We start from the raw sequence: 15,399 nt of genomic DNA on the forward strand, positions 1-15,399 counted from the left end.
GGGGACATTGAATCCCATAGATTTGTGACTATTGTCTTCGTTTATGGATTTATTTAGTCTACTAACAAAAGTATTGTTATGTATTTACTGTGTCAACAAACATTTTCACCTTAAACTATAAAACTATCTTATCTTGGTGTTGAACTTTATTTCACTGAGATCCATACTAATTAATGATATAGCTGTATAAAGGTGCTTTGATAAAATGGGTAAGGATGTTGAGATCAGATTCTAAGCTACTGAAAACCCAGACATTCTCAGTACAGCCAAAGTATCGACAGCAACATTTTATTAATTGTCTTATGTATGATATATTGATGAAAACATCCACAAGAAAAGAAATTTGCAAAAAAATCTTATAGCTGGTACAAAAGGAGAATCAATTTTTAGTGCATTAAAAATCTACTTTGAAAAACCCTGTATTTTACTGACAAATATTATTGTTTGTTCATCTGGTGGAGCTCCAGTTATGGCAGGGAGATATGATATATTTATATGATTTTTGAAGAAAGAACCTCTAGAAGTTTTTTTTAATATTCATTGTATAATTGTCAGTGAACATCTTGTCAAAGTTTAAGTCCAAGTTTACACAATTCATTAAACCTCACAAAGAAAGCAATAAATAAGATTATGACCAATTCCAAGAAGGAGCAGTTGTTTCAACATGCTTATTGACATAACAATGAATGGTTTGTTTGTTCTTACATGTGGGTGCTTAATGGCTTTCTAAAGAGAAGAGACTAGACAGTCACTTGTTGAAATGGTACAGTATAGGTTCTCCTGCTTGAGCCTCCAAGATCCATTCCATTCCATTCTATTCTATTCTATTCTATTCTATTCTATTCTATTCTATTCTATTCTATTCTATTCTATTCTATTCTATTCTATTCTATTCTATTCTATTCTACTCTACTCTACTCTATACTCTATTCGCAATTGTGTGACTCTTCAGTGGAACTTTAATTAGATCTGTCTGAAAGTTAGAGTAAGCTAATGATCCTTATTGATTTTGAGAATGTTATATCTACGTTTATTGAGAAATTAGCTCTATTTGCACAAGATAGCTTGCCAAAAGAATTCTGCAAATTTTGGAGAAATTTTAAGAACTTTTATATATTTTGCGAGTTAACATAATGACTTCATAATGAGTTAACAAACTCAATACTGATGTGTGGATGATGAATCCTTTCAAAGAAATATGTATAGTGTAGATACTTACCATTCATCATAATAATGAATGTAAAATCAATGTTAAACAACACAGAAAATTGCAGAATAGAGAAGATATTCATAATTGTAGAGCAAATGTTTATCAGTACTAATACTGTAGCTTCCCCAATTTTCTACCCAGTTGAATTAGGTTTCAATGCAGACAAATCATTTTCCCACAAAAGAAGCAAATTGTTGGGATATAATAGAAAAACAAGCTCTCTACCTGACCATAACAATTAAATCCTGAAATTTAGATAGAAGACACTATCGCAAATATTGCATTAAAAATGAAACAAAAATAAGTAACATGTTAATAAAATGATATAATTTTATGGGTATATTTTTATTAATAATAAATACATTTTATTTGAATGAAATTTGATGTTTATATGTGAGTTTAAAAGTAAAAAAGCATTAATAGTATTAACATTTAAAAAATTAATGACAATAACAATATATAAGTAAGTAGGCAGCAAAATCATTGCAAACGTAAAAAATATTGAAAACTGGCCACTGAAAGGTTGATGATTATTGCTGTGTAATATATCAAAGTATTTAAGTATCTGGGAATCCTCTTTGCCTGGAGGAAATAATTAAAAGCCAAAGATTGGTGAATACAGTTCTGTGTTTCATAGATAGTAGAGGCCTACTGCCCTAATTGGTGTTACAATCAAAATGATTAGCCCTCATGGTTCCCAGACTTGTCTTTAAAAATACCTTGGACTATGGAAGCAACCTAAATTTTTAAGATCTAGAATTGAGAGAGTACTTTGGGAATGGGCTGAGTGAAATACCATTCATTCATCTTGTGTGTGCCTTCTCTCTGGTGAGTTTTAATAGTTTGTCATCTAAACTAGTAGAAAGAAGATTTAACAATATCCTAATGCATGCATAATTATGCCCATAGTAATAGGGGAATATTGAATCTGCTTTTTTATTGCATTGCCTATTTTATATCGTTTGGCACTGGAGCTTAATAACCCTTTTGCTGCTAAATTGTTCTGGCTGGTCTAATGTGGAGAAAACTCATCTTTTTTTGGTTATGCCTATAGAAGTATCTAATGAAGTAACTGATTTTTGTGTAATTGCCTTTCTAATAGGTGAGTAATAGTAATACTCTAAATACTGAATAAGCGTATATGTTTATCATATTGATGCCAAGAACACAATTAGTCTATTTATACCCATATGAACTTTGATTTCTAATTCTTCCACTTCCTGGTTTATATTCCCATCATTTTTCTCCTTGCTATGTGTATTGTTCCTTAACCCTAAATCAGTAAGGCTGATTTAAAACTTTTTTTTTTAAGTCTGAGCAGCTGAGATGCTTAAAAGTGAAGCTCTGGTCTCCTACATTAAGCCTAGAAGTATTCAGTAGAATAAAAATGATAATAGGTGGAAACAAATGCTTGATTTCCTTCTTCTCTATTTATATAATTTGCAAATCATATAATAATAAAAGGAACAGGTATTATCAGGCTAGTTTAGAACACAAGAAGTATTGCATTCCCTACTCGTCCCTACAGTCTAATCATAAAAAAAATCCTTATAAGTCCAGTTCACTGAAATCATGTTAAATAATTTGAGTTTTGTTTGAAAGTAAAACTAACATGTGGAAAGAATCCTCGCAAAATATATAAGGGGAGGGTTTGGGGGGATTGCTCAATATATTAGAATTTAAACCTGCTTATATCTGCTACAGGTAGTCCTTGACTTACAACCATTTGTTTAGTGATTGAAGTTAAAAGGACACCGGAAAAAGTGACTTATGACTGCTTTTCACACTTACGACCATTGCAGTGTCCCCATGGTCACATGATCAAAATTTAGACGCTTGGCAACTGCCATGTATTTATTTTATTTATTTTTTATTTTTATTTTAATCCAATTTATATCCCGCCCTTCTCCGAAGACTCAGGGCGGCTTACAATCTAAGCACAAATTAAATGTGCTTAGCAATAGCCTTCATTCTATGTATATGCCTGCTTATTAGGGCTTTCGCCCCCCCCAAGCGGCATTATTACAAAGTCAGCTTATTGCCCCCAACAATCTGGGTCCTCATTTTACCTACCTGGGAAGGATGGAAGGCTGAGTCAACCTTGAGCCTGGTGGGATGCGAACCTGCACTAATTGCAGGCAGCTGGTGTTACTTAAGGAGGCATTAGCCCACTGCTCCACCAAGGCTCTTTATGCAGTGTCCAAGGTCATGTGATTACCTTTGGAAACTTCTGGCAAGCAAAGTCAATGGGAGAGCCAGATTCACTTAAAAACTGTGGTACTAACTTAATAACAGCAGTAATTGACTTTACAAATGTGGCAAGCAAGGTAGTAAAATGGGAAAAAATGCACTTAACAATTGTCTTGCTTAGTGACAAAGATTTGGGGCTTAATTGTGGTCGTAAATTGAGGACTACCTATGTACCATTCACCATTCAAGATTTTTAAAAAAACTTCTTTAAGGAACTGCTGAATCCTTCAACATACTTATCTTATCTGCAGGAAATTGAGTTATAGGTTGTTACTTTTTGGTGATGTATTTTCTTTGCCTTTCTTTTTCTCAGCAATTTTAAGAAGAGATCCCATTAATTTTAATATCTCATGTTATCTGACTGCATGCAACATAAAGCCAAGATAAATTTGTTGGCACTCTAATTCAAAATATGGATACTTGAGGATAAATCCCTTTGAATATAAAATGATTTATTTCCAAGGAATTTTATTTTTATATTGCCATCTAAGAAACACACAAAGATAAGTATTTCTTCTTTAAAAACTATGTTCTTTGTTTTCAAAAACTGCAGCTTTGATTGAAGCCCAGGATATAAATATGCACCTAAAGCCTCTCCAGAGCCCATTGGAAGAAATAGAAAATGTGGAATTTAATGAGGTGAAACCATTATTAAATTGCATGCTTCATATAGTGTGCTTAATATGGGGCACTTCAAAATATTACTGCGCACCTGCTAGGATAATTGTGCTTCTTCAAGAAATTTGCAATCTTCTTATTCAGCAGGTAAGACCTGAAGCAGTTCTAATCCTGTCTGTTTGCTTGTTTGCTTGTTTATCACATTTAGAAACCATCCACCTCCCTCATAGGGCAACTCTGGACAGTGCACAAGTAAGGCATAAAAACATAAATGCTATATATAAATATTACATTAGGAGGCAATTCAAACAAAAATAGAATAATTAAATAAAAAATTAAAAAGACTGGGCCAGGCCTTCAAGGTGCTAACTAGCCCCATGACTGCATGCTGCTCTTCGTGCCGCAAACAAAATGGCAGAGCCATGTTTTTAGACATCTTCGAAAGATCAGGATTGGGGGGGGGGCTACCTCACCTCTGGAAGGAGGACGTTCCAGAGGGTGGGGGCAATGGCAGAGAAAGCTCTTCTCCTGGAATCACAGGGTCTACAGCATACCTTCCCTGCCTGACCAGGTGGGGTGGGCTGATATAATAGGGCAAAGACGGTTCCACAGGTATCTGGCCTCATGCCATGTAGGGCTTTAAAGGTCATAAGCAACATTTTGAGTTGGACCCAGAAGCAAACCAATGCAATGCAACTCATGTACCAGAGGTGTTACATATGTTGTCCTTGGGATACCCAAGATTGCTCACACAGTCACCTTATGTACCAGATGAAGCTTCTGGATACTTTTCAAGGGTAGCCCCATGTAAAGCATATTGTAGTAGTCCAGACAGGAGATGGTCAGGGCATGAATGTCCAAGGGAAAAGCCTCCTTATCCAGGAAAGGGTGTAGTTAGTGCACAACACAAAGTTGAGCAAAGGCCCTCCTAGCCACAACTGCCACCTATTTCGAGCAGGAACCATGAGCCCCGGAGGACCCCCACACGCATTATATACCAGGTCTGTGAGACATGAGAATGTCTGCAGAATCTTTTCAGGATAAACCTATTTTGCCAGCACATCTAAAATAGTTGATTCTTGCCACCTGTCACTTCAAGAAGAGTTGTAAGACTTAAAGTTCGGCTAGGTATTTGGCCCCTGAAATCAGTGGTGCATCTCTCACTGTTGCAGTCACATTGCAAAGAGATTCTTTGCACCTCATGTTCATAACATTGATGGCATAATTATGGTTCATTAAATAGAATGATTTAAGAACATAGGATGCTGCTAGCAGGAAGCTGTTATTGTGTATTCAGTTTCCTTCGTTCTTGGAATTTCATGTGAAATTTTAGCGTCCTCTTTTCCCACTGCTGTTTTAATTTCTTTTCTTATCAAACATAAATCAATTAAAAGGGAAGAAATGGAACATATATACAATACTTTTTGGTTGGTAAATAAGGAGCTTATGTATGCATTTGTTATATACCTAACACATCTGTGTCCAAATCTACTGAATTTTGATTTTGCTAATTATCAAATCAATGTCAGTTTACTACTGAGCGGCCAATTTAAGAATCAAAGCAAAGCAACACATCTTTTAACATGTTTGTTCCATGTAAAACTTACAAATGTGTAATTCATTTCTTTGTTCTGCCCAACCAGGCCAAGAATTTCCTTAGTCCAGAAGATATACTTAAAGGAGAAGCAGAAGAAAGTCTGAATAAAGTTCAGAAAGCTTTTAATGTTTTTGATTACTTTAAACAAATGTTTGAAGAAAGAAGAGAAAACCTTAGCAATTATTTTCAGCCAGGTCAAGAAGTAAAGCAATGGGATTTTCCTTCTGTAATGGTTTTTGCAAAACTGAATAATTTCCTAGAGAGGCTTCACGTAGTACATGTAAGTTCTTTGCTGTGAAAAATAGAACAATGAATACTCTTAGATTCTATACTGCACAGAAGCAATGTATTTTATTGTCACCCTTTCCTGCAACCCATTTCCCATATTTTTCTTGATTCTTGTCTTTAATGGCTCAAATTGTGGATTTAGACCCTTTCCCCTCTTGTATCTGACTATGGAACAATCTTGACCCCCACCTGTCTGTTGGTCATTTAGAGTGGTTCAGTGATGTTCCCTCCTGCCAGAATCTTTGGGTATGACCTTTCAGGACCATTCTGGTTTGAGCAGCAGGGAAGCTCAAACCAGAATTTCCCCTTATAGTTGACATGTCCCAAGCTGAAATCTGACTTAGAAACATGGCTTTAAAAAAAGGATAAGCTCAACTATGACTTGACTGGGAAGATTTACATGGCGAAGGAGGTGAGAGTATGCTGATTCTCCAATGTTTCACTGTGCAACCCCTCTCTTCCACTGGTGATTTTTTGGCTTGGATGCTTTTTGAATATGGATTTAACCCTCTTCTGAAAAATAATTCTGTGTCCAAAAGTAGTTGGACTAATAGAAGTCAGCAAGAGAGAGAGAGCTCCATGGCGAAGATTGCTGGCTTGTTTCTGGCTTTCTCCTGCTGTTGCTGCTTCTCTCTTCACTGGTCAACTGTTCATTGTGTTCCTTTTGAATGCATCAAAATACCACAAGTTTTGATAGACTAGGGCAGGGGTCGGCAACCTTAAACACTCAAAGAGCCACTTGGACCCGTTTCCCAGAGGAAAAAAACACTGGGTGCCGCAAAACTCTCACGGGGGGGGGGAGCTTGATTGAAGGTAAAGGTAAAGGTTCCCCCGCACATGCGTGCTAGTCGTTTCCAACTCTAGGGGCCGGTGCTCATCTCCGTTTCAAAGCCAAAGAGCCAGCGCTTGTCCGAGGACGTCTCCGTGGTCATGTGGCTGGCATGACTAGACGCCAAAGGCGCATGGAACGCTGTTACCTTCCCACCGTAGTGGTCCCTATTTTTCTACTTGCATTTTTTTTATGTGCTTTCGAATTGCGCATGGGAGGGAGCTTGATTGAAGAGTTTAATTTAAAAGAAATAAAGGTTGCTGTGCATGAGTTCTCTCTCTCTTTCTGTCCCTCCCCCCCTCTCTCTCTCTTCGATTTTCTGCTCACCTGGCAAGCTGGCTTCATGCTGTTCTCGGACAAGCTGACACACATTCTTATTGGGCTGGCTCTCCTGAGCTGCTGCTGCTTTCTGCTGCTTCCTGCTTCCTGTGGAGATGCAGCAAAGGCAGGAGCCCCACCCAATAAGCTTGTCAGCTTCTCGGAGAACAGTGTGAGGCCACCCTCTTTTTTTACACACACACAGACACAGAGAGAGAGAGAGAGATAGAGAGAGAGAGAGAGAAGGGAACCGCAAGTGCCTCTCTCTCTGTGTGTCTCTCTTTCTGCAAATGGCGGAGGACGACTGGGAGCCTCAGGAGAAGGCTGCATAATGTAAGGTCTCCACCATATCCTTAGTTCTTACAATGTAAGTCTGTTTTTAATTGGTTGTATACTACTTTCCACCCCCCACCCCTCTTCTTACAAGCGGCAGTTACTTGTCTGAAGTTAGGCTTATTGGCCTTATCTAGTAGTCCATTACAAATCTAGGCACTTCTATTACCTTTTCTGATCCAGATGGGAAGAAACAAATTTGCTATTCAAAATTAGAGATGGTGAGGTAGAAAGAACACTATGGGATTTTAGGAGAACAATATTTCCCCAACTGGTGCCTTTTAGATCAACATATTAAAAGCTCCATTATGTGCAAATACACTTTGCAAGTACACACAATAAATATACTTAATGCATAGATTTTAGCAGTGCTTTTTTGTAAGGAAAAAGGTGCTGGAACTTAACATCTTGTTAATCTTTTATTTAAAAATTTTATATTCAGTTCTTAACATAAATTTAATTTATTGTATTTAAGGCAAATGTTCATAATAAATTTTACACTAAAAATTAAAAAGATTTTCAATTCAACGATTTTTTAAAATAAAGAAATTATCTTTCATTCATAGTCAATCACTACACCCACACCCACACACGTTAGTTGTGTAACAAAACATAACGGTCACCACCCACAGTAAGCACTCAGCGCGCGACCACATGACCAATCACAAGCCGAGCAGTGCCACAAGCTGAACAGTGCCATCACAACCAGCGCAGACGATGTAAACATGCATTGGACTCAACAAGCAGCCCGCATGCACCGTTTTAATGATTTTGCCGCCAACCTGCTATGCTCGACAGGGCGATTCAAATTGATGTGGACCAAACATCAAATTTTCAAAAGTTATTTTTAAAACTTGGAAAATCCATTGAAAAAAGGTGCCAGAACTCTGTTCTGGTGCATTTTATGACAAAAAAGCACTGGATTTTAGCCTGCAGAGTCAACATTTCTAGTGCTACTTAATTTTAGTCTGTAATACTTATGTTTATGTAGTACTTTATATTTAGGATTTATGTTTACTCATTGAGTCCCAATATGATGCACCTGTAGGAAATTTTTATAATGAATTCCTACCTCTTGGCAAAATTTGCCTAGTAAAGTGAAATAGCATATCTACTATTCTATCAAACTATTAAAGGCAGCAGAAACAAACAATAGAATATGTATAAAAACCCATATTTAGAGTTGGAGCTGCCTGTTTGATTCTGGAAAAATTTGACCTTATTAGCAGTATTCTAATGTTCTTGTAAAATATTATGGCATTTATTTATTTACTATAATTTTTATTTTTATATTGTATTTGTTTCCTGCAGAGACAGGATCCCATTTAAATTGCAGGAAAGGGCGGGGAGCCATTAAAGAGAAAGGCAAAAAAATCGAGGATTTCTGTTCCATATATTTTTGTTTTGGTGCATGAAATGGCTCATGGTTACAGAAGATGTTTCTTTTGAACAGCCTTAGAATAAGATCCAGTAGTAATACTTTTAAAAAGTCCTTGATCAATATAGTTGTATATCAGCACTGACAGCAAATAGCACTTGTGACTTATGCTGTCTTCCTTCCTCTGACAATGAGTCTGTCTATAAAATGATAAATAGAAATTATTTTCCTCACAAAATTATGTGATACATTAGGGGTGAGAAATAAATTATCTGAAAAAAGTTTTGGTTTTTTTTCTTTTTCTTTTGGCTGTAATATTATTAAAGTGCAAAAGCCGGCCTAAATGTCAAGAAAATAAACTGTGAATTGTTGATTTCTGTAGGATCTTCTGATGACAGTTCTGGACATAGAGAAACTGGAGAAACTGGAATTTAGTGGCATTAAAGGCAAATCTCTGAGTCAGCAAGTCTTGAGTATGCATGAAGAATTCCAGGAAATGTATAAAGTATTTTCAGATCGAACGTATGACTGTCTGGATGTGGCTAATGCGGTAGGTGATTTTGGACTCTAGGAGAGTAGAAGCTCTGTAACTTTGCTAAAGAGGACTTTGGGGTCACATATAAAGAAAAAAGTATCTGGTATTGAAAAGCCTGCTCAGTCAGAAATGGCTTTTATTCATAAAAATATTTATTTGGTTCCTTTAGGAGTTTGAGAATGATGTGTGTGACTTTAAGAGCAAAATGGAAGATATTGATCGACGGTTGGGGTCTCTCTTTGGCCAAGCCTTTGATGATGCAGCCAGTGTGGAGCATGCATTCAAGGTTTGCAAGTTGTTATACTGAGCTACTGCAAAACACAACAAATGTGCCCTAGTTATTTTTAAATAATTAAAAATGCTCAGATGAGGTACTAGTTTATGGATTTTTATATTTCAATAAATGCATACTTTAATATCAATGTGGACTACAGCACTGAAATAATTACAATTGTATTCATTTTGATAGCTAGGTCATTAAAGAAAACATGTGAGCAATGACAAGGATTCCGATTGTAAATGATGATTACAGGGCTGTACAATCCCCCCCCCTTTTTTTCTTCTTTCTGTGTGATAGCTGATAGACATTTTTGGAAGCCTCCTGGATCGACCAATGATAGCAGTAGAAGCCTATGATAAATATAATGTTCTCATCACAATATTTGACAAAGACCTTGATGATGCTAAATTGATCTACCTGAAACGTATTGAGGAGGAGACAGACATAGGTACATGTTGATAACTTTAAAAAGTCTTAATACTCATTTAACAGAAAGTATTAATGTAAATTTAATTTAATTTAATTTAATTTAATAATATTTGTATACCGCCCTTCTCCCTGAGGACTCAGGGCGGTTCACAGGGCAGAATAAAATACTAAATACAAACGTTAAAAAAAAAGATTAAATAATTGCCCATATTAAAACAGTTGGAATAAAAATTCTAAAACACCAAGTTAAAATTAAAGCACAAAATTAAAAAACCCCACCAATCCCCGTCAGGCTAGGCCGGCTTGTACAAACAGAAACGTCTTGAGATCGCGACGAAAGGAGCGAAGATCGGGCGCCATCCGGAGCTCTACCGGTAGCTGGTTCCACAGCTCCGGAGCGCCCACAGAGAAGGATCTCCCCCTGGGGGCCACCAATCGACATTCTCTGATCGGTGGCACCCTGAGGAGGCCCTCTCTGTGGGAACGCACAGGGCGCAGGGAGCTTGATGCCGGCAGCAGATGTTCCCTAAGGTACTCCGGCCCCATGCCATGGAGGGCTTTGAACACCGTTACCAGTACCTTGAATCTCACCCGGAAGACAACTGGCAACCAATGCAGCTCACGGAGCAGCGGTGTAACGTGGGAGTATCGGGAGACTCCCAACACAACTCTCGCGGCTGCATTCTGTACCAGTTGGAGCTTCCGGGTGGTCCTCAAGGGCAGCCCCATGTAGAGAGCGTTGCAGTAGTCCAGACGAGAGGACACGAGCGCATGAGTGACCGTGCACAAATCATCCCGGCTAAGATAGGGCCGCAACTGGCGCACCAGGCGAACCTGGGCGAAGGCCCCCCTAGTCACAGCTCCTATATGGTCTTCCAAGGTGAGCCGTGAATCTAGGAGGACTCCCAAGTTGCGAGCCCTATCTACGGGGGGTAATAGTTCACCCCCCATAGCCAGAGGTGGAATATCCGAATAAACCCGGGATGAAGGTATGCAAAGCCACTCAGTCTTGTCGGGGTTGAGTTGAAGTCTGTTCCTCCCCATCCAGACCCGAACCGCCTCCAGGCACCGGGACATCACGTTGAGGGCATCACTGGGGTGGTTTGGGGTCGAAAGGAAAAGTTGGGTATCATCAGCGTACTGATGATACCCAACTCCAAAGCCACGAATGATCTCACCCAGCGGTTTCATGTAGATGTTGAACAGGAGAGGCGAGAGGACCGACCCCTGAGGAACTCCACAAATGAGAGACCTCGCGGTCGACCTCTGCCCTCCTGCCAACACCGACTGCGAACGTCCCTGGAGATAGGAGGAGAACCACTTGGTCTAAGCAGCTTCATTTTTTAAAAAAATTGCCATAAGGATCAATTCTCTTACATAAATGTCATGATAAATAGATTAAAGATGTAACAAACAGCTACACAAAGTGAGGATGATGTAAAAATAACAGTATACTATGTGTTATCCCAATATCAGGTTATTCAACTGGGCTTCATTTAATACTGATTCCGAGTTGTATTTTGTTTTAGGAGTAAGGGCTGCTGTTTTTTTTTTAATTGTAGATTGCTAGAGAAGTATAAAATATCAGTGTGATCAGTTGGAATTCACTTTTGGTGGGGAAAAGACCTTTTCAGGTGTTATAATATCAGGGTTTTTTATGACTTCAATTGTCAATTAACTTTTTTTGGAAAACTGATCCCTGTAATGAATTGGGTGATGCCAGAGAATGTGTCTATATCTACATTTTCCAACCTTAGGAACTTGAAGATGCGTGGACTTCAACTCCCAGAATTCCCCAGCCAGCATAGCTGGCTGGGGAATTCTGGGAGTTGAAGTCCACGCATCTTCAAGTTCCTAAGGTTGGGAAATGCTGGTCTATATCATGTATTTAATCAGGGACAGCATTTTCCCTGACTCTAAATTTTTTGTTGGAAATTATGATTCTTTTTGGTATTTTAGCAATCAGTATTATATTAATATTGGTATTGTATTATTAATATTAAGCCTACTTGGAATACACTTATTGTATTTTGAGTTTTAGACTGAATTTTGTTCCTCAGGGTATTCACCAGTGCATAAAAATATGCCTTTGGTGGCTGGAGGAGTTCAGTGGGCTCAGGAACTAAAGCAGAGGATCCAAAAACCATTCAGTAATTTTAGGCACCTCAGTTATTGGTGAGTATCCTTATTCTAAAAAAAAAAAGGATTTATTTTATCAAACTTTCTGTATCAGTGTTCTGCATGAATGTTAAAACTGAAAGAATGACATTACCTGATACTACAAAATAAGTTTGAAAAAGGGCTTCTGGCCTAGTCTACACTTTTTATTCTTTCCAACTTGATGGAACCTTAGAAAATGATTATCTAAAAGTTTTGAGACTTGATCTATCTGTTTGTCTCCCAGTAGTATAACTCCTCTCCCCCAAATAAAACAGAAGAAGAACAATGTTGGTGTGAACTGGAGAAGCCAACAACAACAACAACATCAACAAAACATTATTAAAACAGAATCACAGGATTCTGTCAGGCGTTCGTGGTTCGTGGATTTTTGAGAAAATCGAATGGTTAATGAAGACCCCCACCTCTATATTTGAGTGTAGAACATTTTCTCTCTCTTTTTGTTACATCTTTTGAAGAAATAAAGATATAACAAAAAAATTATATATAGGTTCGAATTTTAATTATATATAATTTTTAATTTATTCATATATGTGTGTACACACACACACACACACGCTTTATATATATATAAACTTTACCCTGGGAGTCAATTTTTTGAAATGGATAGATACATAAATAGGGTTATTTCAGATGGGCTCATGTTCTACAGTACCAGAAAAAAAAAGATAGGACTATTGAAGAGTATTATATAGATGTCTGTAATCATTGATATGGATGGACTTATAAGGACAGTTTGAAAAAGAAACAAATTCTTTGGGAGAGTAAGTCATGATTAATATAACCCAGCTATTCTTCTCCACCCCGAACCAACCCAGTGATGCCCTCGATGTGATGTCCCGTTGCCTGGAAGCGGTACAGATTTGGATGGGAAAAAACAGGCTTCGACTCAACCTGGCCAAGACTGAGTGGCTCTACATACCGTCATCTCGTTTAGTCCAAGAGGTTCCATCTTTGACTATAGGAGGAGAGATGTTACCTCCCATTGATAGAGCACGCAATCTGGGTGTTCTCCTAGATTCACGACTCAGTTTTGAAGATCATATTGGAGTCGTGGCTAGGGGGGCATTTGCCCAGATTCACCTAATATACCAATTGTGCCCCTTTCTGGACCGAGATGCCCTACGTACAGTCACCCACGCACTAGTTACCTCCCGTATAGACTACTGTAATGCTCTCTACATGGGGCTGCCCTTGAAGACCACCCGGAGGCTTCAGCTGGTGCAGAGTGCAGCTGCACGGGTAGTGATGGGAGCACCCCGATACTCCCATATTACACCCCTCCTGCGTGAGCTGCATTGGGTACAGGTTGCCCTCCGGGTGAGATTTAAGGTGCTGGTACTCACCTTTAAAGCCCTATATGGCTTAGGCCCGGGATACTTGCAGGACCATCTGCTGCCGGGAACGAATTCCCATCGCCCAGTACGCTCACACAGAGGCCTCCTCAGGGTACCGTCAGCTAGGCAATGTCGGCTGGCGACCCCCAGGGGGAGGGCCTTCTCTGTGGGAGCGCCAGTCCTATGGAATCAGCTCCCCCCTGAGCTTTGGATGGTCCAAAATCTCCAATCCTTTCGCCGCGGCCTCAAAACACTCCTATTCCACCAGGCTGACCTGGACTGACAGGCACTTTAATTAATTATATTTACAATTTTTAATTTTTAATTTTAATTTATTGAACAGATGATTTTAATTTTATTTTTATCTTAATTTCTGTACTTATTATATGTTTTGTTGTTAGCCGCCCTGAGTCCTTCGGGAGATAGGGCGGGATATAAATCCCATTAATAAATAAATAAATAAACTCAGCTCTCAGGCAGAAAAATACGTCATAGGAAAGTTGTGTGTGCGAGGGTGTATATATTCCAAATGTATCACATCTATATGCAAACAGTATCTAAAAAGTAACAGAAGAATAACAGAGTTGGAAGGGACTTTGGAAGTCCTTGGAAGTTGGAAGTCTTCTAGTTGAACCCCCCTGCTCAGGCAGGAAACTCTATACCATTTCAGACAAAGGGTTATTCAATCTCTTCTTAAAAATTTCCAGGGTTGGAGCATTCACAATTTTTGGAGGCAAGTTGTTCCACTGATTATGGAACATGATCTGAATATTTTAAAAGTTATTTAAAATATTGACCATCATATAATTTCAGTCAAATTATCAAGCATTTGATGCATTTTATTTACAGTTCCTTGGATTCTGCAGAAGGCAAAAAAATGGCGCAGAAGTATGAAGATTTGATCCAGTTATTAGAAAGGTAAACGTGCTTCATTAGAACATATTGTAAGAATACCAGTAGATTTGCCTTTGCTAAATTATTTTTATGTAACTAATAGGGGCTTTGGAGTTGATTTATCCAAATATTTTTTTCTTAGTTGCTTAATTAACTAAATTCAGTGTTTTAGAAATGTTTTGTATACAATGTGATATCAACATTGTAATATGTTACTAAAGATCCTCTGGGAGGAATAAATAAAAGCATTGATGATGCTACCCAGTTTGGGTAATGAAATGACTGCAAGAAAACAAGCTCAGAGATCACTAAGGACCCCTCATTTTAACCCCGAGCTACAAATATTCTCCTTTATTAATAAATAAAGGGGAAGGGGAGAGGAAATTATGGTAATGTCCAAAATATTGTCTCTTAGTGCAAATAACATTACTATTTTCTCTTCAGTTCATTTAATTGTCATAATTTCCCCATTTTAACTATTTTCTACCAAGACTTTTTTTTTGAGGGGGGCTATATAGCTATATTCAGTCATGCATAGCGTGATCACTTTCTATGTTATTAGAGCAGCTCCTATATGATTACTCTCTCGCCACATTCTGGATTAAGCTATTGTAAATAATACAGCTTAGCTATTTAAAATGTTACTTGTTATTTTTAAATGCTGTTTGCTATATTGTATTTCTCACAAGGAGTAGCCTTTTATATGCAAATATTTGATGCCTATAATGAAAATGAGATCCTCATGCCTAAAACTATTTTACAACAATCTAAAATATGGAGGCTTTCCTCTTTAAATGTGGGAGTGCTTTGTAATGTCAGTTACTGAAAATTTGGATTTTTGGGATGAGGAATTTAAGAATTACTCAAACCCATTTTGTATACAATTTGGGGTGTTATTCTGGGGTTGTGGTTACATAACTAGTAG

General features: G+C 38.0%; 1 protein-coding gene across 1 annotated transcript in view; it reads left to right on the forward strand.

Annotated features, from left to right (window-relative positions):
• Window positions 1–15,399, forward strand: part of DNAH9 (dynein axonemal heavy chain 9) — a gene marked incomplete at both ends in the record, with an annotated part of 237,237 nt that overhangs the window by 15,840 nt on the left and 205,998 nt on the right. Inside the window, 7 exons of the mRNA XM_083352326.1 lie at window positions 4,014–4,225; window positions 5,722–5,955; window positions 9,204–9,371; window positions 9,526–9,642; window positions 9,934–10,084; window positions 12,126–12,240; window positions 14,430–14,498. Coding sequence (XP_083208452.1) covers window positions 4,014–4,225; window positions 5,722–5,955; window positions 9,204–9,371; window positions 9,526–9,642; window positions 9,934–10,084; window positions 12,126–12,240; window positions 14,430–14,498 — 1,066 coding nt within the window. The remainder of the gene's footprint in view (window positions 1–4,013; window positions 4,226–5,721; window positions 5,956–9,203; window positions 9,372–9,525; window positions 9,643–9,933; window positions 10,085–12,125; window positions 12,241–14,429; window positions 14,499–15,399) is intronic.

This window comes from Vipera ursinii (genome assembly GCF_947247035.1).
Source record: "Vipera ursinii genome assembly, chromosome: 2".
NCBI classification, from domain to species: Eukaryota; Metazoa; Chordata; class Lepidosauria; order Squamata; family Viperidae; genus Vipera; species Vipera ursinii.